We start from the raw sequence: 26,837 nt of genomic DNA, 5'->3' as shown, positions 1-26,837 counted from the left end.
ACCTTCAAGCTGCATTCTAAAGAAAATTCGACCACTTTTTTGAAGAAAATTTCCAGTCTCAAATTTTGAATTTCCCATCTCAAAGAAATTTGTACGTTTTAGCTTTTCGAAAAAGAATTCCGTTTTGTTTAAGTTCAAAAGCTAATTTGTATGTTTTAGCTTTTGAATTTTGAAGGAAAATGATTCTTTTCAGAATCGCACAAAATTCGTATTATTTTTGTAAAATTACTTCTCGATCAATGATAGTTTCACCTTCATGTGCATTTTGATGAAAATTCTTCGAAATCATACGAAATTCATCACATTCATATGTATAAAATGGTTTGCTAGTCAGGATCCATAGCTTCATTACAACGAATTTTCACTCTAAAGCCAAATTTCAATAATTTGGACATTTAAAACAGCATGGATATTTTTATTATATTTAAACTGAAGCTATTATATTTGTATAAAGTATAATAAACTAGTAGAAAGCCATGAACAAACATGAAATTTATACAATTCTACTACACAAACGTACTGTCGATCAAATTCCGTTACTACACCTCGTCATAGTCTGTCATAGTCGGCAGTTAGAAGCGAGCTTTGCTTCGCGTCTGCACCAAAACCCATTTCTCAATCAGCTCTTACCATCAGCTTCAAAATAGTCTTACTCACAAGTTCGGCTAGATCCAAACTTTAGCTCAATCGAGCCCTTCTAGTGCAGAAACTTCCTGCACCAAAAAAAAAACAACCCCAAATATCTCCATACCCAATACAATTAAATCCCGTAAGGCATTAAGAGTTCAGACCATCAATACCATATAGATGAAAGATATAAGTATAACCGAAAGTGGAACTGTTATATATCTATTTGTAAGTACACTAAGTCTGTTATTAACAACTCGAACTCACGAATTTTCTGATCTCTTCCATAACAGTATGGAAATGTTCCGTGTTCGGTAATAAGTAGAACCCGATTGTCGCTTGTTCTAGATAAATGAGTTTCACATCTTGACCAGCTTTTTTAAGTCCCTCGGCGTAAGCTAATTGCCAGTCCTGTACAAGATCCAAACCTGCCACAACAACAAGACTCTTAGGGAACTTGACCCCCTCTAGGTTTGCACCATTTGGACCAAATGGATTACAAGCAGGATGATCTCTATCAACCCCTTCGGGAAGAAAAGCCCTCCAATACCAATCTCGATCTTGAATCGTTACGAAATACTTTCCATCTAATCTCTTTTCCGACTCTGTTCTTTCTATCCCACCAAACATTGGGTTTAGTAATATATTTCCTAATACATCAGTTTCTGTTTCAACAGCTTTGCTTGCGACATGGTGAACTATATTTCCTCCCGAACTATCTCCAACTAGATAGATACAAACTTTCGAACCTTTCCCACTTCGAAGCCAAGGTCTAGAATGAACCCATTCAAGAGCCGTCCACCCATCATTGTATGCACAAGGATACCGATTCTCGGGTGCTCGACGATAGTTTACAGATATAACAACAGCTTTACAAATGCCAACCAGACGCCGACAAAGTGTGTCGTAGATTGCACTACTAGCCGAGGAGTGTGCAAAGCTTCCACCATGGAAGAAAATTATGACCGGAACGTTAATATCAGAGCTTAAGGGTTGTTCAAGATTCATTATACCAGGATTAGCCTCACCAACTATGGACGGTCGGTATATTCGAACAAGAAGACCAGTAGTTCGATCGATGATGACATCAAAGGAGAAAACACCATCAACTGGTATTATGTTTGCAGGAACTTTTCGGTCGAGAAACTCTGCTAGATGACGGTTGAAACTGCCGTCTGGCCGGCGGAGGAGATTGTATGCGAGTTTGAAATTTGAGATAAGAACCCATGTATTGAGTGGAACAACCAACTACAGTAGAGAAGCAATAGATACATAGGGTAAGAATTCAGAAACCTCTCAGGTACTACTGAAAAAGCATAAAAACCTAAAATTACCTAGGTTAATTTTCTCATTATATACCATTCAAGTTCAACAATGATAAGATAATGTCAATGAACCTAGAAACCCTAAAGATTAGAAACTGAATTTAGCCAACTAATGGGTTAATCAGCATCAACTACTATACATGAACAAAACCACCCAAATTCAAACCCTAGAAATCCTACATATATATACAAGAAACCCACCTCCAGAAACAAGATAGATCAATCCCAAACAAGATAACTAACTAAATGAAGCAAAACCCAAATCTTAACTTTCAAATTAGAGTAAGTTCATACAAGTACAACAAAAAGAAAACACAACCAAACCCTAGAAACCCTAATTCCTAAATCAGTCTCAAACAAGATAACTAACAAAATGAAGCAAAACCCAAATCTGAAATTTCAATTAGAATATATCTTCATACCATAAAAATCAAAAAAAAAAATCCTTATAGTAACAAAAGGCATATAAAAGTTTCCCCCTTTTCACTATAAATTCATGCCTTTAGAAACAAACAAAACGTAACCTAATTACATACTGAGAAAGGAAAGAACAAAACAAAGAAAGATGAAGAGAAAAGAAAATTACCCTTGACTCATTTGGACTAATTTCGTTACTTCGATCCATGATTACAGCTTTGGGTGGGTAGGCAAAGAGTAGTAGTATCTTCAGAAAGAATAAACCCTAGAAAATGATTCAAATCTTCTCAATGTTATCGGTTTCGTCACTATAATTCATACTTTGGGTAGCAAGCAAAATTTAACCTAATCACTCCATACTTGGGTGTTCAAACTTAGAGAGAGAAAGTAGAGAGAAAGAGAGAGACAGAACGGTGGACGGAATATGAACTGTGGGTGAAAGCTCACCGTCTATCCTTGAGAAAAAATAACATATTTATTAGAGTACCACCCTTTGAAATAACTATATTTAGTATTTACTCCTTTTGTACTTAGCCAATAAGTACACGTGGTGGAAAAATGGAAGTCCACATCAGGTATCATATGCTTCCTAATTAGCATCTGGATAATAGTAGTAGAGAATTTAGGTGATATAATGAAAGGGTTTATTTCTAATTAGCCCCCACTTGGTGACCTTAGCCCCCAATTTGTCCATATATTCGCATCAAACTAAAGAACCATGATATATATGTTTGGATGGGCTTCAGGCCACAGTTTAGATGGGCTATAGGCCCGGTTTGTTTGAGTTTGTATGGGTAGTATTATCACTTCTATGATGTATCAATACCAATTGTAATGGAATTACCAAAAAAGAAAAAGACATATATGTTTGGAACAGATTGTATTTGGAGAGTTTCGTAGTCACCTTTGCTGTCGCTCTACAAAATCGGACATGAGAGTTTTACTTCGTACGACTCTTCGTTCAACTCTTTCGAAGTCATTGGACCCCTTCCTGATTCCAAGGTAGGGTTGTTTCTAATTTCATTCTGAATTTGTCTAGTCCGAAATAGCTTTCAAGTATACAATTTGACTAGTGAACTTTAAAATTGATTTTTTCTGTACTTTTGCCTTCATATCTTTTTCTTATTTGGTCTTCACCAGAATCTTATCGTTTATAAACGATTGTTTTCGACTGGTCGGTCAGCTGTCTACGATTTTTACAAAACGATAAAATAAAACTTTTCCATCTCTTTCTTCTCCCCTTCTACCACCACCAGAACTTCTGTCACCACACCCCCATCTTCATCTCTCTCTTTATCTACGTGTTGTGATTAATTACAAAACTTAATCAATTACAAAATAAAATCAATATTGAAAGATTTTAATCATCTTTTATTTCTCTCCAATCAAAACCAAAACCAAAACCATTATAGTCTCTATTTCTCCATTTTTATCTCTCTCTCTCTCCCTATATTAAAGAGAAAGACGTACAAGAACTTACAGGGAAAGAATATGGCAGAATTATCACCTGAATTTTTTTTTTATGAGATACCATCGACATTTATATACAGATGAAAGATGATGATGAAGGAACCAAAATCAACATCGACATGTGATGTAATGAGAAGAAGGGGGTTTTCTTCGCGAGGAACCCCTAGACGAACATTTCCTTCATCTAAAAATCCTAGACAAAAGCCCTACACCAATGTGGCGTATTGATCACTGAAAAGGGAAAGAGAGAAGAGTGAAAGATAACACTAGAGATAGATTGATAAAAATGGTGGTTGTGGTAGGAGATAGAAGAAAGAAATATATATGCTTCAAAAATCTAGGAGAAGATAACACAATCCACAAATAGATTGTGGGATCAATGAAACACAACAATAAAAATCAAGTATAATTGTCCTCCAATCATTTCTATAATTAAAGTAAGATTGCTTAATGTTATTGACTTACTTTATTTTTACTATGTGTCAATTTGTGTACGTTTATCGTGTCACTTTGTAGCGATCATCTTTTGTGTTTTATGTTCTTTCATATATTCAAGTAATATGAGTAGTCGATTGTTGGTACATTCGAAAAGGATCTGCAAGAAATGTTGATGTAAATCTCTTAAGTTCGAATTATAGGTTTTGTCAAGTCTTGTTTGTTAGAGTGTCACAACAACCGTGATACTACAGAAATGACATCCGAATATTAGTTATTAGAATCGGTTACGTAATTAAAAGAAAAGGCTGAATTAAAACGTTTAATGGAGATGGCTACAAAATGGTAGCTTAGAATAGTTAGTCCTAAATAAGGTGATAGACATAAAATGAATTCCACACTAGGCGTGGAACTTTTCTCTTGCTTTTTAGTGTGTAATATCACTTTCGTATCAAGTCTTTATCTCTATGGTTTTGTTTGCATCGATGATATAAAACCCACCATGGAGGTGAGAAGTGGGACCATGATCTGGCTAGTCTTTTGGAAGTTACTAAAGTTAGTCACCACATACACCTGCTTGGATTAAAAGTATGACACGTCTTCCTTCACCTATGGTTCTTAGAAGATAGTTGAAATTAGGGTAATTAGTCGGCAGCGTAAGAGGTGTTGTATGTACAGACGGGTTCTAAAAAATCTCGTACGAGAAAATTATTAGATTTTGCTTTCCAAAGTTTTTTTTGGTTTCAATTGATTTGTGATCCTTTGGTTTTTCGCCTTACTCACATAAAGTGGCACCTCATTTTGACGGAATTCAATGAAAATATTGTATGTTCATATAAGGAAATTTTTTGGTAAAAAAATGATAGTTCGGGAACCGCAAATGTATATTTCAGTCATCTCTACTCATAGTCAGTTAGTTTGAGTACCATAAACTTAACATAGCATCAGAATTATGCCAACGACCCTTCGAATCTTTTCAAACACTATTTTGGTGAGTTTATCCCCGTATATGACATAAGATTCATTCCTTCGAATCTTTTCAAACACTATTTTGGTGAGTTTAGCCCCGCATATGACATAAGATTTATAGCAATGTTTGGCAACGGTTCGATGCATACAGTATTACGTCAAATCTTTTGGAACTCTTTGTAAGATAAAATAATAATATGAGAGAGAGAGAAGAGTTGTATTGATAGTTGGATCAGCTATTACATCTTTTGCCCTTTATATAGGCTCTACAAGAGAGTCACAATATTAGCCCATCCAATGTGGGACTATTCATTCAAGACACTCATAGACTATCTATTCTTTATTGTACTTATCAATATCTTGATAAGTACATTGGTTTGAGGGGGAGTGTTAAAGAATAGATAGTCTATGAGTGTCTTGAATGAATAGTCCCACATTGGATGGGCTAATATTGTGACTCTCTTGTAGAGCCTATATAAAGGGCAAAAGATGTAATAGCTGATCCAACTATCAATACAACTCTTCTCTCTCTCTCATATTATTATTTTATCTTACACTCTTTATTTGGTGAATTTAGCCCCCCATATGGCATATGATTTATAGCAATATTCGGCAACAGCTTCGATGCATACAGTATCAGAGGAGTTGCATTTCAGCACACATTTTGCATTTTAGCAAGCGCTAATTTGTGCGCGCACATTTTAGCGAGTACGCTCCATGTTAGCTTGGTCTAATTGCTCCCCGCGTAGTCTGGTGATCCGGTCTAACTTACTCCCCGCCTACTTTAGCTTACATTAACATATGCATACTTTAGCATATATTAACATATACAGAAGCAGCTTTAGGGCATTTGAACGGTTTCTGAATTTGCAAAAGAGGATGACTTTCATTTGTAACTGAGCTAACACTTTGTAAGGAACCATCTTTCACACGCTGTACTCCATGGGCTAGAGTTCGACCCACTCTGTGCTCTGGTTCGGTCCACTCAGAGGACCTTTTGCAGGCTACTCGACGGGCTAGAGTTCAACCGACTTCAGACCTTTCGCTTACTCGGAGGGCTAGAGTTCAACCCACTTCATGCTCGGGCTCGGTCTACTCAGAAGGCCTCCCAAACTTGGGCAAACATGATGGTATGCGAGCTCTCGTCCACTTTATTTGTTTCCCGCCCAATGCCTCACTTCAATTATTCTCCAAGCTGGATCGAAGTCCGGCTGGCACCAACTTTAGGTCGGCCTATCCAAGGCCAAGACTCGCCTGGCTGGATCCAAGTTAAGCAAGATGGACTGCCCATTGATCAGCCATACCATGCGGGTTGGGTTCCATTGGATTGGATTACAACTCTGGAAATATTTTACTATAAGAATTCTGATGACAGTGTTAGATTCTGTTATACCATCACAACTATTCAAGAGTAAATTTAGTAATCCAAGCAAGATTGTACAACTGATCCATAAAAATGGAAACTAGTTTCAGTTTACAGTGATAAGAAACGAAAAACATCGACTACAACAGCCGACTGCAGCAAATTTATCAAAGAAAGATGGTTTCAGAATCGAAACAAAGGCAAGATTGTTGCCTCTTAATGAAGGATCAATTTCTGACAAGTATCTGAACCCTACAAAAATAAAACAACTCAAATGCCCATACCCGAAATTCTAAGAGAATAGGTTGTTTCCGGAATTATTGATTGTGAGATAAGAAGGAAAACTTCGACTACTCGTTCCATGGGCAAGCTTTCTCAAATGCCTCTTGCTCTTTGCGACATAAATCAAACTCATTGGTGTTGTAATACATGCAACCTGCATAAGCATCCATCTCTGTTGTACACTTCTGATGAAGATCCTTTAGCCTGCGCGGCAAATAAACAACAAAAATCGAATTTGAATCGTCATAAAGAAAGAAGACTTTCGTGGTTAGGAAGTGGCATGTATGATGCATGGATGTCCACAGTGTTGGTCGATATTCCATCCTCGGTGATGAGGTTTCTAGGTCTCTAGTAAAACCATGTGAGACATTTCAAAGAGTAAAAAATCCATTACTTTAAAAGGAGCAAGACTTTCATGGATGAGAAAAGATCATGAATACGATTTGAATACCAGTATAGTGCCTAAAGCATGAATTTCTTTTACCAATCCAGAAGCCTCATTACTATTTTACATATAATGATATAAAGTCATAGCCAACCAAAAACATATAGTTGGTCGTTGGCCAATTAATTTTAAATAACCATTTAGCTTCTTGGTGGCAACTAACCACCTATTATTCACAATACATTCTTTAGTACTTCCTTCTAATATCAATTTAGCTTTATTCTTAGTACTCATTTATTGGCTTTAATCCTATTTTGTGTTCTATTTGTTCTGCAGAGCCTCATTATAGGGTTAAGAATACAAATAGGGAAAATACTGCATAGTGCATAGTAATACAAGCAGCCATTAAGGGGGGCAGCTGGCCAACCATCCTTCGGTTCGAGGTTTGTAACTTCTACTCCCCACCAGGGCTAGTCTACATGTACAAGTGAGCTGTGTTCGGCTGGGTGTACGCGAGAAAAGGCCAAGAACTCTAAGAAACCAAGACACAATTGGTCTCGATAAAAACCTTGATTAAAAAGAACTTATTACTCATAATGCTGTCGTCAAATGCACAGAGAGAATAGAAGTGACAAATTTTGATTCTCACTAAACTATATCCCACCCCCAAATAATCTCTTTCATTTCTTGGTTTTCAACAAAACACCCTCAAGATTACCGTTCTCCCTAATCACATTGGTAAGTAAAAACTAAATAATGTAGTTGCAACAAAACAAATTTGATTGAATCCCAATGTGCATTATCAACAAATAGCTTAGACAAAAGTTGATAAAATAAGTATCTTGATTAAAAAGGTAGCTTACATTCTTCCGAATTGAATGGAGTTTCCACCAATACACATTATCTTTTTCAAGCTCAAATCACAATTACTCTTCTAACCCAAAAGATGCCCTAATTATACCCCCACACTTCATAACCTAAAGCCCAGTAACTTGTTCTACAATTGCTACTTGCTGGAGAAAATTCACACATACAATCCAATCCAGAAATCAATTAATTTGTTCAACTACTAATAGCAACTAATTATACTATTGGGTCTGAAAAAAAAATCAAACGTTGCCCTAATTCAACATCAGAAATAAGAAACCCCTAACTTCTCAACAGATGATGAATTGCTACAGAAAATTCACACATTCAATCCAATCAAAACCCTATTACCCACAGAAATCAATTAATTCGTTCAATTACTAATATCAACTAACTATACTATTGGGTATGTAAAAATCAAACTTTCCCTAAATCAACATCAGAAATAACAAAACCCTAATTTCGCAATTGATGATGAAGGTTGATATTGAAAAACACAAAATGAAATAAAATTAGGGTTTATTAGGGGAAACATACAGAGTGAGAACGCAACGAGTGACATCTCGTCCCTTCTCGAGACATTTCTCAGGATTTGGATCTTTCTTCTTACAGTTGATAAAAGCCATGTTTTCTGCTCTGCATTTCGTCGCTATGTGTTTCGCTGACGCCATTAACACTGCTGATGTTGGGATCGGCTCTCCGGCTGGATCAACGGTTGGTTCCATCTCCGATCTCCGATTTCGATATTCCAATTGTTTCTTTCTCTCTCTCTCTCTCTACCAGGAGGCAGCAAATAGTGAAAACCAAATCAAGAAGAAAGAGTGGAATACGAAGAACCAAATCAAGTTTGTTTATGTATAAAACTGGAATTGGGATTATTGTGTTCGGGTTGATTCTTGTTCTGGTTCTACTCGATTTAGAACTCTTTTTACATTTTGGGTGTAATGAGTAAATAATTTGGGTCATGGGTTTAAGGTCCTAAATAAAATCAAATAGTGTTTAAGGCTCAAACATTAAAAAGAATGGGGTTTTAGTCTTTTATCGTCTTACCCGTTATGTCTTTTTAACGTTTCATTTTGAGAAATATTATTTGCATCGTGGACATACAATTTAAAATTACACATTACATTTTCTTAAATGTCATCGTGAATCTCTCATACTAAATACTTACGATAAAAATATTTCAAACAAAAAATTAACATTGCATTTTTTTTTTTGACAGAAAAGCTAATTTCATAAATAACATCCTGAGGATGACAAGAGTACAAGCTTATAAATCCAAAAAAAAGGATCAAACATAACATTCAGACAAAGTTATGGGTTCAACAGGGATTGCGCCAACTCATGTGGGGCGGAGTTAGCTTCTCTGAGACAGTGTTTTATTGCCACCTCTCTATCCGTTAGATAGCCACGTATTCGATCAAGATCATTTATCAATCTCCAAGGGGAAGCATCTCGTCCATCCAAAATTAGGTTAACCAGGACCAAGGAGTCCGTCTCTATTTCGAATCTCTGCAGCCCCAATCTCTTAGCTACAAGAAACCCTAGCTCCATTCCCCTTAGTTCACTATGAAGAGATGAAACCGGTGGGAAACTTTGTACTTCTGAATCTATCGTCTCTCCTCTCCAATTTTTTGCGACTGCTGCTGCTGCTGCTCTGTCCCTCTTGACAGCTCCATCAACATTGATCTTGATTCGTCCATATAATGGTGGGTTCCAAGCTTTGTCCTGTAAAATATTCGAAAAAGAAGAAAACACAGATAATGAAGGAAATCTTTTGAGGTCTAAAGAAATGTTGTGCCAAGTGCGATGCAAATCGAAATCTTGGTTTTGGAAGTGTTTTTCATTCCTGGCTTTCCACCAATGCCACAACAGATAAGTGTACTTGTACCATAACTCGTTCGAATCCTTTCCTTTATTTAGAATTTCTTTGAGGTTTTGAATAGGATCTTCTTTTAAATCTGTGAAATCGATATCCTGCAACGAGAGAATGAATGCTTTAAATGTCTTGCATGTCCCAAATAGATGGGTATTTGATTCGATCTCATCATCTGGACACATCTTGCAATTTTGATTCGTCTGTTGGATTCTGTGATTCATATTTGATAAAGTTGCAATCCCATTATGTATTAACCTCCATATAAACAATTGTACCTTCGGATCCATCTCTTTCTTTTTCCAGAATTTCGACCAAGGGAAATCACCAATTTCATTCGGTAATATTGGTCTGACTTTAATGGTTGTATAAAACGATTTTGTTGTGAATCGTCCTTGTTCTGTATTCTTCCAAATGAGTCTGTCCCTTTCACCTGTTGAAGAAATTGTGATGTTGGTTATAGCAATGATTGATTCTGTAGTGAAAAATTGCTGTAGCAGATTTATTTTCCAAGTTTTGGAATTTGTATCAATCAAGTCTGCGACCCATGTTAAATTTTGTGGTAGATTCTGAGTGAGTGTTGGAATATGTTCTCTCATTTCAGGAATCCATCTATCCTCCATTATTCTAGTGTCCGAACCATCTCCAATCATCCATATGGTGTTATTTTGTAAAGTTGTTCGAACTTGAAGCAATGACTTCCAAAATGGTGATGCAGGTGAATTTTTATTTACACTCCAATAGTCTTCCTTCTGTAGGTACTTAGCACTTAATAATTTAACCCATATTGCCTGTTTGTTTGTGAGAAATCTCCAAGCCATTTTTGCTATAAGAGATTCATTGACCTCCTTTAAAGATCTTATGCCTAGGCCTCCATGCTTTTTAGAACTTGTTATTATATCCCAATTGATAAAATGTATCTTCCTATCATGTATCCCATGTCCCCACCAAAATGATCTTTCTTCCCTCTCTAATTGATTAAGTACACCTTGTGGTAATAGTTGATAGCTAAATGGATACACACAGAATGGACTTAATACTGATTTTATAAGTACTGTCCTACCTGCCTGTGATATAAATTTTTGTTTCCATCCTGCTAGAGTTTTCTTAAATTTGTCCTGTAGCCAATCAAAACTCTTTATTCTATTACCTGGTTTTAGAATTAGAGCTCCAAGATACTTTGCTTGGTCCGTCATGATGGGTGCTTTCAATGTATTGACAAACTGTTGTTTGAGATCAGGAGTGACTCCAGAGCTAAAGTAAATGGAAGATTTTTCGTAATTCACTGCCTGTCCTGAAAACCTAGAATATAATTCCATAAATTCTATAATAGAAGTGAGATTAGCTGATGTTGCCTTACCAAAAATTATCAAATCATCTGCAAACAGAAGGTGTGAGATTGAAGGACAAGATGAATTTATTTTGTATCCTGTAAACAAACAATTTGACTCATAGTAATAAATAAGAAGGGAGAGGGCCTGAGAGGTAAGGATAAAAAGGTAAGGGGATAAGGGGCATCCTTGACGAAGGCCCCTTGTGCCCCTGAAATTACCATAAAGTCGACCATTTAGCTGAATGCTAAATTTAGGTGTTGTGATACACTGTAAAATGAGATTGAGAAAGGGGCCAGACAGGCCCATGGCTTTAAGCACCAATGCCAAAAACTCCCAACTTACTCGATCATATGCTTTGGCCATATCCATTTTTAGACAAAATCCCCCATTTATGGCACGAGATCCATTCATTGAGTGTAAAACCTCCTGGGTGATTACTATGTTATCTAAAATTTGCCTATTGGGGACAAATGCATTTTGTGTCCACATGATATTATCTTCTAGGAAAGGTTTCAACCTATTTGCAATTATCTTCATGATGAATTTGTAAATGGAAGTGCACAGTGAGATAGGTCTGAACTCTGAAGCGCAACTCGGAATCTTGACCTTAGGAATTAATGCTAACGTGGTTTTGTTGAGGGTTGGATCAATCATACCCGTGAGGAAAATGTTCTGAATATACCCTATGAGATCGTTGCCTATTGTGTCCCAGTTGACTTGAAAATATTCACATGGAAGTCCATCTGGACCTGGACTCTTGTTAGATTCCATCTTCATGACCACATCTTTAATTTCCTCTGCTGTTGGGATTCCTGAGATGGCGCTTAATTGTTCAGCTGGAATTACTTTATATGCACCCAAGATTTCCATTGGTGGTTGAATGACCTGTTCAGCTGTAAACAAATTCTGAAAGAAATTAATTAGTTCGTTAGCTATTTCATTCTCGTTAGAAGTAATGTTGCCAGGCTGTGTTTTTATCTGATTGATCTTATTCTTTTGTTTTCTAATTGACATGGATGTATGGAAAGCTCTTGTATTTCTGTCCCCATTAGCAGCCCATTTGAGTCTTGATCTTTGTTCACATTTTGTCCTTTCTACCTCCTCTACGTAAATAATCTCTTTTTGAATTTGGCTTTCTACTTCTAAAGATAATGTTGACGGTTGGAGTGCCTGAATAGTTAAAAGTCTTTGTCGGAGTGCCTTTAGTCTGTCCTTTATTATCCCAAACGATCTTTTACTCCAAATTAATAGTGATGATTTAACCGATTTTGCCTTTTCATAAAATGTTCCTGTTGCCGATTCCCAATTTGATGAAAATGTTTCTCTGTATTCTTGGTGGTGTGTCCAATATTTTTCGAACTTTTCAATTGTGGGGACTGTTTGACCTTGCACTTTCAATTTTAGAAGGATCGGGGCATGGTCACTTGCATATCTCGGAAGGTGAAAAACTCCTGAGTTTGGAAAGGTTAATAACCAGTCTGATGATACCATGGCTCTATCGAGTCTCTCTTGGGTCAGATGATGACGATCTCTATTATTTGACCACGTGAAAGCAGGTTCGTTGAAACCCAAATCGATTAGACCACTCTGTCGGATGAATGATTGGAAATGATTCATAAACAAATTTGGATGATTGCCCCCTCTCTTTTCTGATGCTTGACCGATTGCATTCATATCTCCGATACAGCAATAAGGATTTGTAACTGAAGAAAGAATTAGCAAGAAATTAGTCCAAAAAGATATTCTATCTTGCATATGAGGAGGACCATAAATGGCGAATAAATCCCAATCCATATTTAAATTATAATCATGAATAGTAGCATGAATTAGATTGACATCAGAGGAATTAATACTAATGTTGATATTATCTGTCCAAGCTAAATATAGGCCACCACTTCTGCCTTGGGATAGAACTTGGCGATAATTATTATATCCTAGATTAAGTAAAAAAGGAAAATTACACGAATAAGAAAGCTTAGTTTCAGAAATAAATATAATATCCGGCCTAGTGGCCTTCAGGAACTGATAAAGAGCATTTCTTGTCGGGGTGTTCCCCATTCCCCGGCAATTCCACGCAAAAATGCTCATTCCTCCATCGGCTTTGAGGTAGCCGTGACCTGTTCTGCATTGTTTCTAGTTGCGTTCTGTCTGGCAAGTCGTTTGTGAGGCCTGATTCCTTCCATCTTGTCAATTGAGATATTCTGATTTTGTACCTGTACTTCATAAAGATTATTATTTTCCAAATCATAAGAGGAAGAGGCCTGATTTGTGGGTCTGGTTCTTTTGGTAGAATTGAGATGATCGAGGACGTCTCCAAAACTTTCGTTTAGAGACACCCGGCGATCTTTCTCTGTTTCGTCTATATTCCCTAAAGGACCAGGTCCTAAAATTCCATTTGAATATGTGTTGCTAGTACTTCCAAAAGATTCTATTTCTTTGTTGTTTCCACCTTTGGACATATTTACTTTGAATTTATCAGAATATTTTGGTATCATGCTAGATGTAAGTTTGGATCGTTGACTCTCTGATAGATTCATCTTAAGGAGGTCTCCTATAAGAAGGATTATAGGGCAAAATGTGAAAGTATGTCCTATTCGGCCACAAGAATTACAAAAACGAGGCAATCTTTCAAAACGTAATTCAACTGATATTAATTGGTGGTTAGATATAGTGAGATTAATCCTGTTTGGCAAAGGCTCGGCAATAGTGATTTCCACTCTGACCCTCCCGAATACTGTCCATTTAGAAACGTCATCCGGTGTTGTTGGTTGATATCGTCCTATTGTTGAAGCGAGTCTGTTGACGTTCGTACTGTTAAGGTGTTTCATCGGGATTCCGTGCATTTGAACCCAAAACCACACTTTGTCAAATGTAAGATTAATTGGTGCGACCTGAGAATTACATTCCTGTAATACTATTAGTTCATCCATAATCACCCAAGGTGAACGAGCAATTGCCAATTCCAATTCTGTTCCTGTAGCAAACCGGATTAAGAAATGGTTTTCTTTGATTTCTGTAAGCGTGAATTTATTTGGCCCATAAAGCACCCTAGAGAGTCTGATCATGGCCTGGTTAGTGTCTATTCTCTTGTCACTGCAAAATTTGAGGACCCCATGTTTGATGACCGACTGTTCCAGACTAAGAGATTCAAATCCCTCAACTGTTTGAACCGATGGTTTGTCGGTCGTTAATTCTTCATGTTGTTGCAATAGTTCTGAATTTGTAGCATCCATGATGAATCAAAGGAGAAAGAAGAAGAAAGGAGATTAAAAATAATGAAAAGAGACTCAATCTCAACCAAAATAAAACAAGAACGAAGATGAAGAAAGACAGAAAGTTGTGACTGTTCGCCGGTAACCGAAAGGAACCGACCGAAACTGCTCAAAAACCAATTTGTAAAAAGTAAATCGCCACCAGAATTGGTGGTGCCGGAAAGGGAAGTTAACTGTCTCCGCTACAGAGCAATTCTTCATTAACATTGCATTTTCAAAAATGTATTTGCATCGTAAATATGCAATATGACAACTAACATTACATTTTCATAAATGTTTTTTTGTATTGTGAATATACAACATGGAAATTCACATTGCATTTCCGTAAAAGTTATTGTGCATTTTTTGAAAAATTAACATTACATCTTCAGGAATTCCATTTACGCTGTGAATATACATAGTGCAAATCTAAACTGGACTCAACAGAAAAAAAAAATTTAGAGAGTGTACTTACAGAGGACAAAATGGGTAAAAAGATAAAATTAGGTTGCCCGGAAGTACGATTTATGCCTTAAAGATCCGCTTTTGGACTAGATATATGTTTTTCAAATAAGTTTTTGGACTAATAATGGATTTTGGATGATGGCTCGAGTTTTGGTGATATTTGAACCCATAATTTAAGCTTTACAGCCAAACTTCTAAATAGGTAGCCCATGCATAATTTATCTCTTTGTGCATTAACAAACAAAAATTATATTGTGAGGGAAAAAGTGGGGCGAAACTAGACAAAATCAGACATTTACATCCAAATTTTGTCTACATTTCTCCCTCTATATGGGTAATACTCGTTTGTATGCAAAGAATTTCGACGACTAGAGCTTTCAAACTCAATCACGGTGAAACAGAGGTAACTCAAAAATTAGATAAAAAATCGATAGACACAATATTATATATCAATAATAGTTTGTGGTACCGTGGAACTCCAAAATTATGTGATCTAAGAGTACATAATAAGACTTCAATCTTTTCTTATGTAAGGTAGAAATCTTATAAACTCAATCAAATAAAGAAGGTGATCTTGTAAAACTAAAATCAAACAATGACTTATCATGTGCCTTTTAACCACATTGTAGAAGTACAAAACAAACTAAAAGAAGGAAAACATGATGAATGATAGATGACTTCCTAATCTTGGAATAAGATAAACTTTGTGAGCACTAAGACAAATTGGTAGTATTCAAGTATCTAAGGTAACTTATCTTTAACTAATCAAAAGTGTTAAACTGCCCCAAATCTATGCTTGATATACAACCTAGAGATGACATGGCACCAATCACGACATGCCACATCATCTTCGAACTAGATATGAGAAACAAAAATTGGGCCAAATAGAATTTTTCACAAGTAATTGACTATTTTAAAAGTGTTTTAGCATCTCGTTATCCATTTCAGATTCTGTCTGACGTGGTCCAATCATCAATGGCAAAAGTGTACTGTCACTTCTCTGTCTGCTTATGGAGTTTGGTATGGGGAAGAAAGGATGACAAGAACAACAACTTCTCTTTCTCTCTCTAACATTGATAACCCAAACTCTGTACTTTCTTCTAGCTTTGAAATAATCAATAATGGCTCTCTCTACATTTTCATTTCCTTCTCATTTACCAAGAACATTACTACTACCCTCTGATACCCACAAGCCTAATTCTCTTCTAACCCATTTATTTTGGGGAACAGATCTGAAAGAACAACAATGTCAGAATCATATTCAGGTTAGTAATATCATTCAAAATTTCTCTGTTATCAAGTGTTCGATTAAATACCAACATGAACAATTAGACCAACTATCCACTAACCATTTTTAGTCGTCACAGTAAACAAGAAAAACTAGGCAGACTCTAGGCAGAAATCTTATGTGGCTTGTTGTCATTCGCGGTTCAGTATATCAGAATCATCAGAAGCATGAATCACGGCAAGTCAGATAGGATTCTGTCCAGAGTCTGCCTAGTTTTTCATGAGTTCAATCTTGATTACAGTGAAGATTTATCAAAAAGTACTTGAATTGAAGAAGAACCCAAGAAAGAAATTTAGAGCTTGAGAAACTCTGATAACAATTGAATGGTAAGATTAGTGGATTTTGTGCAGGTAAGGAGAAGGTCAAGTGGTGTTTATGCATCATTAGCTGAAAGTGGGGAATATTATTCACAAAGACCACCAACTCCTCTATTAGATACAATCAATTATCCAATTCACATGAAAAATCTATCTCTTAAGGTAAATACATAAATCACAGCAAGGAAAGTTTCGGTTTATGTGGAAATTTCGGTAGCCATAGAAATGACCGAAATATTTTGAAATTTATTTCCTTGACAAGGCATTGCTAAGAGAAACTTAGTTAAATTTCAATGAAAATTTCGGTAGGCATCGAAATGGATTTCAAAATTTAATTCGTTGAATCACAGAACCAAAAATTCAGAGCTTAGTTTATTGAACTTGAAGATAAACCCACTAAAAGATATAATAATTTCATAATTTGGGGATGCAGGAACTTAAGCAACTTGCCGACGAGCTTCGTTCCGATGTGATATTCAATGTTTCTAACACCGGAGGTCATCTTGGTTCGAGTCTTGGTGTAGTTGAGCTTACTGTGGCTCTTCATTATGTTTTTAATGCTCCACAAGATAAATTCCTGTGGGATGTTGGCCACCAGGTTAGTTTCTTACGTAAGCTATGAAGACAGGTTTGTATTGTATAATCATGAAATGAATTGAGGATTTGAAATGAAAAGGGTTATCAAGTTACTTATTATATGGATTATATATGGTTATGCAGACTTACCCACATAAGATACTTACTGGAAGAAGAGGAAAAATGTCGACGATGAGACAGACAAATGGACTCTCTGGATTCACGAAACGAGCTGAGAGTGAATATGATGCCTTTGGCACCGGTCATAGTTCTACCAGTATCTCTGCTGCTCTTGGTATATATAACTCCTCCGTGTTTCATCTCGTGTCAGTTTCTGTGTGGTTGCAGTGTTTGTTGTTTTTTATTGTGTGAGCCTGAATCGACTGAGTCTAATTTGTCTGCATCTGAGTTGTCTGAGTCTGACTTGTTTTGATCAGGGGCATCACTAAAGTTATTTCAATCAATTGACTCTTTATCATAACATAATTTATTTCTGACTCAAATTAACCAAAACCACAAGCCCGAGTTGGCCATTCGGGCAGTTATAGGCATGAGTCAGATACCGAACAAACATTTTGAGATCAAACTCGAGTCAACCCAGACCTCGAGTCAGATTTCAGAAGTATGAGTCATACTCATACCTTAAAACATGCAGATATTCTGGTTTAAGCATTTGATTTAATGGACAGGGATGGCTGTGGGGAGGGATTTGAAAGGCAAAAACAACAATGTGGTTGCCATTATTGGTGATGGTGCCATGACAGCAGGACAAGCTTACGAAGCCATGAACAACGCTGGGTACCTAGATTCCGATATGATCGTTATCCTTAATGATAACAAACAGGTTTCCTTGCCTACAGCAAACCTCGACGGTCCAATACCACCTGTTGGAGCTCTGAGTAGCGCTCTCAGTAGGTTGCAGTCTAGTAGACCCCTCAGAGAACTTAGAGAGGTCGCCAAGGTCTGATTGTAACGAACAATACGTATATGATGATTCAACCAAAATTTCTTGACCTGAAGTGAATTTGTTGTATGAGATGATTACAGGGAGTTACCAAGCAGATTGGTGGACCGATGCATGAACTGGCTGCAAAAGTCGATGAATACGCTCGTGGAATGATCAGTGGGTCTGGTTCATCACTCTTCGAAGAGCTTGGTCTTTATTATATCGGTCCAGTTGATGGTCATAGCATAGATGATCTTGTTGCAATTCTCAATGAGGTCAAGAGTACACAAACAACAGGACCGGTCCTTATCCATGTTATAACCGAGAAAGGCCGAGGGTACCCATACGCTGAGAAAGCTGCAGACAAATACCATGGTAATTAGCTTATTTTCAGTCGATATCATTTGTCATCCACAAAATGGAAACGACTAAATTGTGAAAGTTATTTTCGTTTGTAGGGGTGGCGAAATTTGACCCAGCTACTGGGAAACAATCGAAGACGACCGCTCCTACCCAGTCCTATACTACCTATTTTGCGGAAGCTTTAATAGCTGAAGCAGAAGTTGACAATAACATTGTAGCGATTCACGCTGCCATGGGTGGAGGAACAGGCATGAACCTTTTCCAACGTCGATTCCCAACACGGTGTTTCGATGTGGGTATTGCAGAACAACATGCTGTGACATTTGCTGCCGGTTTGGCTTGTGAAGGCCTTAAACCTTTCTGTGCAATTTACTCCTCCTTCCTGCAGAGAGCTTACGATCAGGCAAGTCTATGATATTCCTCTCTTCTGTTCAATTTCAAGATTAGATAGTGACCCGATATGTTCCAACTCCACAATGTCTCGTAAACTGAGATATGGGTTGTAAACTACAGGTGATACATGATGTGGATCTGCAAAAATTGCCGGTGAGGTTTGCCATGGACAGAGCAGGGTTGGTTGGAGCAGATGGCCCAACACATTCTGGTTCATTCGACGTGACTTACATGGCATGTCTTCCAAACATGGTGGTCATGGCTCCTTCAGACGAGGCAGAACTTTTTCATATGGTTGCCACAGCTGCAGCCATTGATGACAGACCCTCTTGTTTCCGATACCCAAGAGGAAATGGGATAGGCGTCGAGCTTCCACCCGGGAACAAAGGCATCGCGCTGGAGGTAAAGTCAAGATCAGAATCCAAAAATTTCTTTTCAAAGTAAGCAAGTTACATGTTAGTAATTGCTCGGAAAATCTTTTGACAGGTAGGGAAAGGCAGAATTCTAAAGGAGGGAGAACGAGTAGCATTGTTAGGATACGGAACAGCAGTTCAAAGTTGTCTAACTGCAGCTTCTTTACTAGAAAATCATGGGTTGAGTTTGACAGTTGCAGATGCACGTTTCTGCAAACCACTTGATCAAACTCTTGTTCGTAGCTTGGCTAAATCACATGACGTTATAGTCACAGTTGAAGAAGGATCAATTGGGGGATTTGGGTCTCATGTTGCTCAGTTCATGGCTCTCGATGGCCTTCTTGACGGTACAACAAAGGTAAGCAAGACCCTTTCTTAACAATGTCATATTTAGATGAATTTCGCAACTCAATCATTAGATTACTTACTGAGAGTCTCAAACTCATTGTAGTGGCGGCCATTGGTTCTTCCTGATCGATACATCGAACATGGAGCACCAATCGATCAAATGGTTGACGCCGGCTTAACACCGTCTCATATTGCAGCAACTGTTCTCAATATCCTTGGACTAACAAGAGAAGCTCTAGAAGTCATGTCATAGAACTAAACAGATACGAGAATATGGGGAGCTATCTCCCTCACAATGTAAAATAAAAGTTATTGTACGAGCAAATAGTTTCGATATGGGATTGTAATAGTCCACTATCACTTGGGAGAGCATTCAGAGTCTGGATATAGGTGCAAGCAGGGTCCGCCCAAACATTTGGGAGATCCCAAGCGGAGTTAAAAGGGGCCTATATATCGATCCGTAGAAAAAATAATTTCCCAATGGTGCTTACGGGAGGATTGAAACCTTTGACCCCAAGCACATGATCTAATTTCTTAACGCTAAATAACTTTTTTTTTGTTGAAAGGAACGCTAAATAACTTAAATCATGTTACAAATTAATTTGTTTATAATGTAATTTTATTTCGAAAGCGGATAAAAAAAAATCCAAACACACAAGACCCTTGATTATGTTGGCCCAAAGCGGTCACCCCTGGGTGCATGCCCAAAAAAATCCAAACACACAAGACCCTTGATTATGTTGGCCCAAAGTTGTCACCCCTCGGTGCATGCCCAAGCTTAGTACGTGTCGCAGTTTTTTGGTGCGCTCGTTTCCATGCCGTACCCCTAGATACAATTTTATGTGTCAAAAGTGGGGGACAATATCAATAACTACTAAAGCTGGAGTGTCAAAAATGGTACAACGTCGAGGAAGGCTTGTGTTGCGAGATTGCAATTGTACTAGCTTGGAAAGGAGTCCAGATTGACTACAGGTGTCTGCTCAAATTAGTAAGTGTCGAGACCTTTATGTTGAGTACATGTACAACTTTCCCCCTTTAAGGTCATTTTCTTTAAACAAATAGGAGAAGCCTAGTTGTAATTGCCAGGTGGATTCCAGAAGGTATGATGACAAATCTTCCGAGTCCACGTGGCAAACAAAAGTAGTCAAAAGTAGTCAACATTTGACTAGTGTTTCTGAGTAATGGTTAAAGATATCATCCACCGTTTCCAAATTCCAACCAAACTTTCAGTTTTGGTTTTCTGGCCTGGCCTGGTATTTGAGAAATGGCTAGGCGTGCTTCTACTAGCTTTTAGAGAGAGAGAGAAACTCTCAGTTTTACTATTCCCTTTCCTCTCTAACTTTCATGGGTTCTTTGAAAATTAATCAAATTATAATTTGGGTGTGAAGAACAATCCCATATTAGAGAAAAACAATCCTATAACGAAGAATACGATGTGTGAGTGCAATTGGTTTTGAGTCAGATGACCACAAACTTAATATAATGTAAGAACTAGGTGGACACGTGATAGACATAAAAACGGTATCACATGCTTCACATCACTCTAAAAAAATTACTTGTTTTACTCGAAGAACCTCACGCATGGATGGGGATATGTCAAAATTGTCCCATGCAAGCTCATTGCCTATTAATTTTGAGTTGAAAGACGACAAACTCGTCAGTTTTCTCAAAACTCATGAGTTTTCTCAAAACTCATGAGTTTTCTCAAATTTTGTCAAAGATGTTAGAAATGGGTGAGAGAGAGAGAGAGATAGAGAGAATTTAGATGAAAACTTGACATGCAATCCATTAATATCAGAATTGAAATCAATCTTCTTTACCCAATACAAATATTTTGATTTTCAGATTTGTAAATTAAGGGTTTCTACAAACAGAGTAGAGTAATTCAATACCCAATTGTCAAGCAAGTTTCCCAAAATAATCTGTTTTTTTCTTCTTCACTCATCTTCTCCTCCTCCCCTCCTCCACCTGAACCAATACTACTCACCACATCTTCATCTTCATCTTGTTCCTGTTGTTGTTCTTCATGTTCTTGTTCTTCTTCATGTTCTTGTTCTTCTTTGTCATGTTGAATTTGGGTATTCAAAAAACATTGACAATTACAAGATTCAGCATCATTATCATCTGCCACTTTGGTATTATGGTCTGATTCAGAACAAGGGTCTGAATCAATTTCAGAGTCACCAGTTGATTCAGTGAGGAAGAAAGAAGACACATCAACAACAACACTTTTGTTGTCCTCCATATCTATAAAGACAGAGAAAGAGAGAGAGAGAAGAGTTTTGCTAAGAAGGGGAAGAATGAGTAGTAGTAGTACCCCATTTATACAAGAAAATAAAAAATTTAGGGTTTGTCAATTGTCACTTGTCAGGTTCTGCAAAATTATATTGATAATGGTTACACATGCACTTACCTGATTTTTTTGCTGGAAGAAGAAAAGGTGTCTACCTTCTAGAAGAATGCTCAAAATTGTTATAGTATCTTGGATTATTTAAATTTGCCCCCATCATATATGTGTAATTAAAGATCAACCCTTTTTAATTGTTGACTTGATTTTCTCCCCCCAATTGTCGAAAATAAGTTATAATTTTTTTTTTTGTGTCAGCTTAAGCTAAATTGTTTAATGTTCGCTTGAACTTACCTCCTTTGGCTTTTCTTCTCAATATTTTCAAATCGGTCTTCATTTTCTTTTTATTTCTGTTCTATGTACATCGTCTCTCGCCCCTTTCTTTATTTTATTTTTCTGGTTCTTTGGTCATTTGTGAAATTTTGTTTTCAGAAATGGATGAAGTTGAATAATTTAGATTTTTCTGGTTCTTTATGTTATTATTTTAGATGGGTCCATCTATATGGGTCCAAAAATTTCTGTAATCTTCAGTAATAATGGCCGCATGGGCCTATAGGTTGGTAAGTAGTTATGAGTTGAACACCATCATCTTTACATATATCTGATTTTAGCCTAAATGCTATCATATGTCTTTCAAACATATCTGCCACCACCACCTTGAATGACCACCATCTCTCGGCTCTTTGCCGACGGTAGAGGGTTTCCCTCTGCCATCATCAGCCCCTTATCCGACGGACGGTAGAGGGTTTCCCTCCGGACACCCACTTCTCTCAACTCTGCCGACAGACGGTAGAGGGTTTCCCTCCGGCCACCCACTTCTCTCAACTCTGCCGACAGACGGTAGAGGGTTTCCCTCTGCTACCAGTAGCCCCTTCATTTGGGACTCCTATCTCTCTCAACTCTCTGTCGACCATCGAGGGGTTCTCTCTGCCAACAGAAACCCAGATTCCCATCTCTCTGCCGACCTTAGAGGGGTTCCGACTCCCATCAGCAGCCCCTTCCTCTGGGTCTCCCATCTGTCTGCCGACCATAGCGGTTTCCCTCTCCCATCAGCAGCCCCTTCATCTGGGACTCCCATCTGTCTACCCACGGTAGAGGGTTTCCCTCTGCCATCAGTAGCCCTTCATGTGGGTCTCCCATCTCTCTTCCCACAGTAGAGGGGTTCCGTCTGCATTGGTTGCCACTTCATCTAGACTGTGGGAGTCCGAGAAGCAGGAGGAGAAGGTTTCATGTCAAACAAATCTCCGAAGAGAAATACACAAACACATGAATAATTGTTCCTACTATTTTACTACCAAGAGATGTCTGGATCGAAAAATCAATAAATTAATAATCAATGTCGAAATGAAGTTCAATTGTACATAAATTACAAATTGCACTGGTGAGTTTTCACCAATTGAGGGATAGTTTCAGGGATTTCAATCCCAAAAGAGAGCTAGTTTTTCCCTGCCCAAGATATGATCGGATCTGACTAACATACATATTGAGACGTCTTCATCTTTCCGTCTGCTTCCAAGGTTGCACGTGGTAAAGTGTCTGATTCTTCGATCTCTTACCTCTAATCTTAAAACGGTTTGCTCGTTTTGTTCTCTCTCTTGATCTGTACTTTTAGCTTCTTACCTCCTAATTGGTATCCATTCATCTCACTAATAGCAGACTGGGCTGAAGTTGGTGAATCATAACTCACAAAACCTACAAATAGAAGGTAATTTAGTTCAAAAATGATTCGAAAATGTGAACTAATATATCATTATATCTCAGATATGTAGGTAGCAGAGAATAGGAGATATATTTACCGAAACATTTGCTAACACCAGTCGCTTTATCGACAAAAACCTTAGCACTCAAGACTGTCCCAAACTGCTTAAAAGCATTTGCAAGTTCTTGATCACCGAACTCTTGCGGAATGTGGTAGATGAATAGATTAGCCCCCGGAGGACCTAAAAACAAACACGAGTCAGGAGATAAGAAAACTCGGCCCATGTTAATAACAACAAGCAAGTCCGAAACAAAGATTTAACGAACCTTCGGCTTGAACCCCAGCAGAGGATATAGGATACCGAAGACCTGGTATAGCAGGAAACCTAGGTCTTATATAATTGGAAGAAGGAACTGGAGGAAAATTTCTAGGTGAAATACGAGCTGCAAGATCAGGCGAGAGACCCCGGATTCCGTGTGGATACTGCATGAGTCCATAACTTCCGGGTGCCTACAAAACGAAGAGGATATAACTAGCTTTCGAGCAGATCAGAATGTGAAAAACGGAACTGAAAGATCGATACTATAAGACTAGAAAAAGCAATTTGGTGGACAAGTTCTAGTATACTTGACCAAATCTTTCTCGTAATATATAATTCATTCATATGAAGTTCCCGTAAGTATTCAGACCTGATAGCCAAATCCGTTATAAAGAGGAAGATGGTTCATTGGTAAGGCACCAAATAATGACGGCTGTTGAGCTGGATTGGTACTGGACACACCAGAAGCCATGGCTTTCTGGGCTTTTCGAGCTTGTCGTTCCTTCTCTGTATCTGCCCACTTTACAACTAGTGGAACACTTGAACCCTATACCCATAGAAATTTAGATTTTTCAAAAAACAATATTAGGGTTGGAGAAAAAGCAAGTATACGATGATCTATAGTGATATCAAAAATTATTCTAGATAATGACTAATTATTATGCACTTTTCATCATCGAAGGATAAACCAGACGTCGAGAAATCAGTCATAGATATTACTAAACGATATTTAATCCGGCGAGGCGGCGAGGAATCATCTATTAAACAATGCAAAAATGAATTATATAATCACAAACCTCCATCTTATATTTCCCGTTGATAGCGTCCAAAGCTGAAACAGCTTGTTCTTTTGTCTCATACTTCAAAAAGGCACAGCCTGATAAAATTATAACAAGTTGAAGTTCTATCTATACGATTATAACAAGTCACAAAAATAACAATAGCACGACTAGAAACGAGAATAAACGAAGAGGCCGATATAAACCTTTGCTTGTTTGTTGAGAGCCTCTCAAAATCTGCAACTCTTTTATATTTCCGTATTTGGAAAATAACGTGGAAACTTCGACGTCTGTTACATTCTTTGGAAGCATACCGACAAATAGCTTGTGTTCTGTGAATAATTCAATGATCGAAGTAAGTAGAAAAGACTAAAGGGTAGCTACTAATAGTGCTTAATGCCTTGTAACGACTAGCGTATATTGTAGTCGAATCCTCAAAAAAAATAGTGCTTAATCGATTAGTTCAAAGACCATCATGAAAAACGAATAAGTAAAGCGATTAAAATATTTCGTACCAAGCCTTTCTAACTCGCCATCTGCGTATTTTACTTGTAATGGAGTAGATGCCTGGATCAAACACAAGCAACATAACTTATTTCAAGATTCGGTTACGAGTAGAAAATGATGAAAGTTGCTATGAAGATCAAAGGGTATCAAAGATTCAAAATTGTTAAGTTTGTGGTCAACCAACTCAAAACCAATTGGCAATGAGTGCAGAGGACCTGAACATTATATTCTTGGTTGCTAGATCTCCCTTCTCCAATGTGGGACTATTCTCGCAACAATCAAGACAAGATTTGAAATTAAAATACACAAATTGGAGCTCAAATTCCTCATGCAAACTCAAAATTTTCCCATTTTCACAAAAACCCCAATGACCCAAAAGATCAAATTTCCATTCCACAAGTTTCCTGAAGTCATGAAATTATAGTAGTTCAAATAAAATTAAAACCCTAACCCTAGCTAGAAAGAGAAAGATCAAGTTAAAATTAAGTTGGAAACTTACCCCAGGAAGAGTTTTCTTATTATGAAAAGCATTGACTGCTTTATCAGCTTCTTGTCTAGATGGACAGATCAAAAAACAACAACCTGCAAAAACACATATTAGAAACAAAGTTAGGGTTTCTAACAAGTTAACTTAGACAATGTCAACAACAATTACAACAAAAAAATAGATCCAATACTAAAAAAAAAACCCAAATCTCAATAATCAAAAACAATGAAAGATGATCAAAATTGAAATGCAGAATAAGAAAATAATAAAAATTAAACCTCGTGAAGTTCGAGTAAGTTTGTCTTTAATAATGTTGATTTCATCAATCAAAGCAATTTCCTTGAATATAGAGAGAAGTTCATCTTCATTCATGTTTTTAGGAACTTGACCAACAAAAAGCTTAACACTTTCACCACTTGAAGAAGAAGAAGAATCAAACCCACTTCTTGATTCCTCCATTGATTATCAAAAAAACCCTTTTTTTTCTTTCTCTCCTCCCCAATTCAAAAAAAAAAAATTGATCTTTTTTCTTGTCTTCTCTTCTTCTTCAAATTTTCTCTCTCTAAATTTGGGGGAAAATGTTAAAAGCTTTTTTTTTTTTTCAAGGACAAACTTGGATCTTCGTGGATATTATTTTAATCAAATATTATCAAATGCCCTAAGTTTTTTGGTTTATTTACGAAAATGTACTTAACTCTTCCACGTTTCCTAAAACAAGGGGAGGAAGTACAAACTTTGAATTAAAAATTGCATGGTGGTAGTTTTGTAATTAAGAGGGAGAATTGGGGGTTAAGAATAAGAGAGCCAGACTGTCCCGCCAATCCTCATTGCGAGATATCCAGACGCGGTCAGTAAAATCTAACACACGGTAACTAACACGTGTGTTATGTGGGTACGACTTCGACCCCTCGGCCACTTGATAACAAGACAAAACCATTAAGTATATAAATACATGTTGTAGAATGATGTGAACTAGTCTTCTAGGTTAT

General features: G+C 37.3%; 5 protein-coding genes across 6 annotated transcripts; 1 reads left to right on the top strand and 4 right to left on the bottom strand.

Moving 5' to 3' along the window:
- Positions 1-386: 386 nt before the first annotated feature.
- Positions 387-2,865, bottom strand: LOC147555026 (gibberellin receptor GID1C-like). The gene is made up of 2 exons (XM_086663680.1): positions 2,539-2,865; positions 387-1,875 (listed from the first exon to the last, which is right to left on the bottom strand). The coding sequence occupies exons 1-2, from the start codon at positions 2,575-2,577 to the stop codon at positions 877-879; spliced, it is 1,038 nt and encodes a 345-aa protein (XP_086519806.1). The 5' UTR covers positions 2,578-2,865; the 3' UTR covers positions 387-876.
- A 3,794-nt stretch (positions 2,866-6,659) lies between these two features.
- Positions 6,660-8,959, bottom strand: LOC147555025 (NADH dehydrogenase [ubiquinone] 1 alpha subcomplex subunit 8-B-like). Its single transcript, XM_086662966.1, has 2 exons — positions 8,678-8,959; positions 6,660-7,092 (listed from the first exon to the last, which is right to left on the bottom strand). The coding sequence occupies exons 1-2, from the start codon at positions 8,863-8,865 to the stop codon at positions 6,957-6,959; spliced, it is 324 nt and encodes a 107-aa protein (XP_086519092.1). The 5' UTR covers positions 8,866-8,959; the 3' UTR covers positions 6,660-6,956.
- A 4,475-nt stretch (positions 8,960-13,434) lies between these two features.
- LOC147555024 (uncharacterized) lies at positions 13,435-14,583 on the bottom strand. Its single transcript, XM_086664543.1, has one exon. It carries the CDS (start codon positions 14,581-14,583, stop codon positions 13,435-13,437), a length of 1,149 nt encoding a protein of 382 aa, XP_086520669.1.
- A 1,123-nt stretch (positions 14,584-15,706) lies between these two features.
- LOC147555023 (putative 1-deoxy-D-xylulose-5-phosphate synthase, chloroplastic) lies at positions 15,707-20,311 on the top strand. Of its 2 annotated transcripts, XM_086660368.1 has the most exons (11): positions 15,707-15,812; positions 16,015-16,331; positions 16,705-16,833; positions 17,105-17,269; positions 17,392-17,542; positions 17,937-18,208; positions 18,295-18,568; positions 18,652-18,959; positions 19,070-19,351; positions 19,436-19,720; positions 19,814-20,311. In XM_086660368.1, exons 2-11 carry the CDS (start codon positions 16,188-16,190, stop codon positions 19,961-19,963), a joined length of 2,160 nt encoding a protein of 719 aa, XP_086516494.1. In that variant the 5' UTR covers positions 15,707-15,812; positions 16,015-16,187; the 3' UTR covers positions 19,964-20,311. The 2 variants fall into 2 exon arrangements, with proteins under 2 accessions (XP_086516494.1, XP_086516493.1); XM_086660367.1 differs by lacking the exon at positions 15,707-15,812 and having other exon boundaries at positions 15,954-16,331.
- A 3,052-nt stretch (positions 20,312-23,363) lies between these two features.
- On the bottom strand, positions 23,364-26,457 carry LOC147555022 (RNA-binding protein BRN1-like). Its single transcript, XM_086662224.1, has 9 exons — positions 26,127-26,457; positions 25,861-25,943; positions 25,370-25,421; positions 25,061-25,186; positions 24,873-24,952; positions 24,446-24,622; positions 24,083-24,266; positions 23,854-23,997; positions 23,364-23,749 (listed from the first exon to the last, which is right to left on the bottom strand). Exons 1-9 carry the CDS (start codon positions 26,305-26,307, stop codon positions 23,622-23,624), a joined length of 1,155 nt encoding a protein of 384 aa, XP_086518350.1. The 5' UTR covers positions 26,308-26,457; the 3' UTR covers positions 23,364-23,621.
- Between the last annotated feature and the right edge of the window lie 380 nt (positions 26,458-26,837).

The sequence above is a fragment of the Eschscholzia californica genome, unplaced genomic scaffold (assembly GCF_041429995.1).
Source record: "Eschscholzia californica isolate CP2 unplaced genomic scaffold, dmEscCali1.0.p SCAF_2, whole genome shotgun sequence".
NCBI classification, from domain to species: domain Eukaryota; kingdom Viridiplantae; phylum Streptophyta; class Magnoliopsida; order Ranunculales; family Papaveraceae; genus Eschscholzia; species Eschscholzia californica.
The sequence above is the reverse complement of the archived record's forward strand: the minus strand, read 5'-3'. Positions and strand labels throughout refer to the sequence as shown.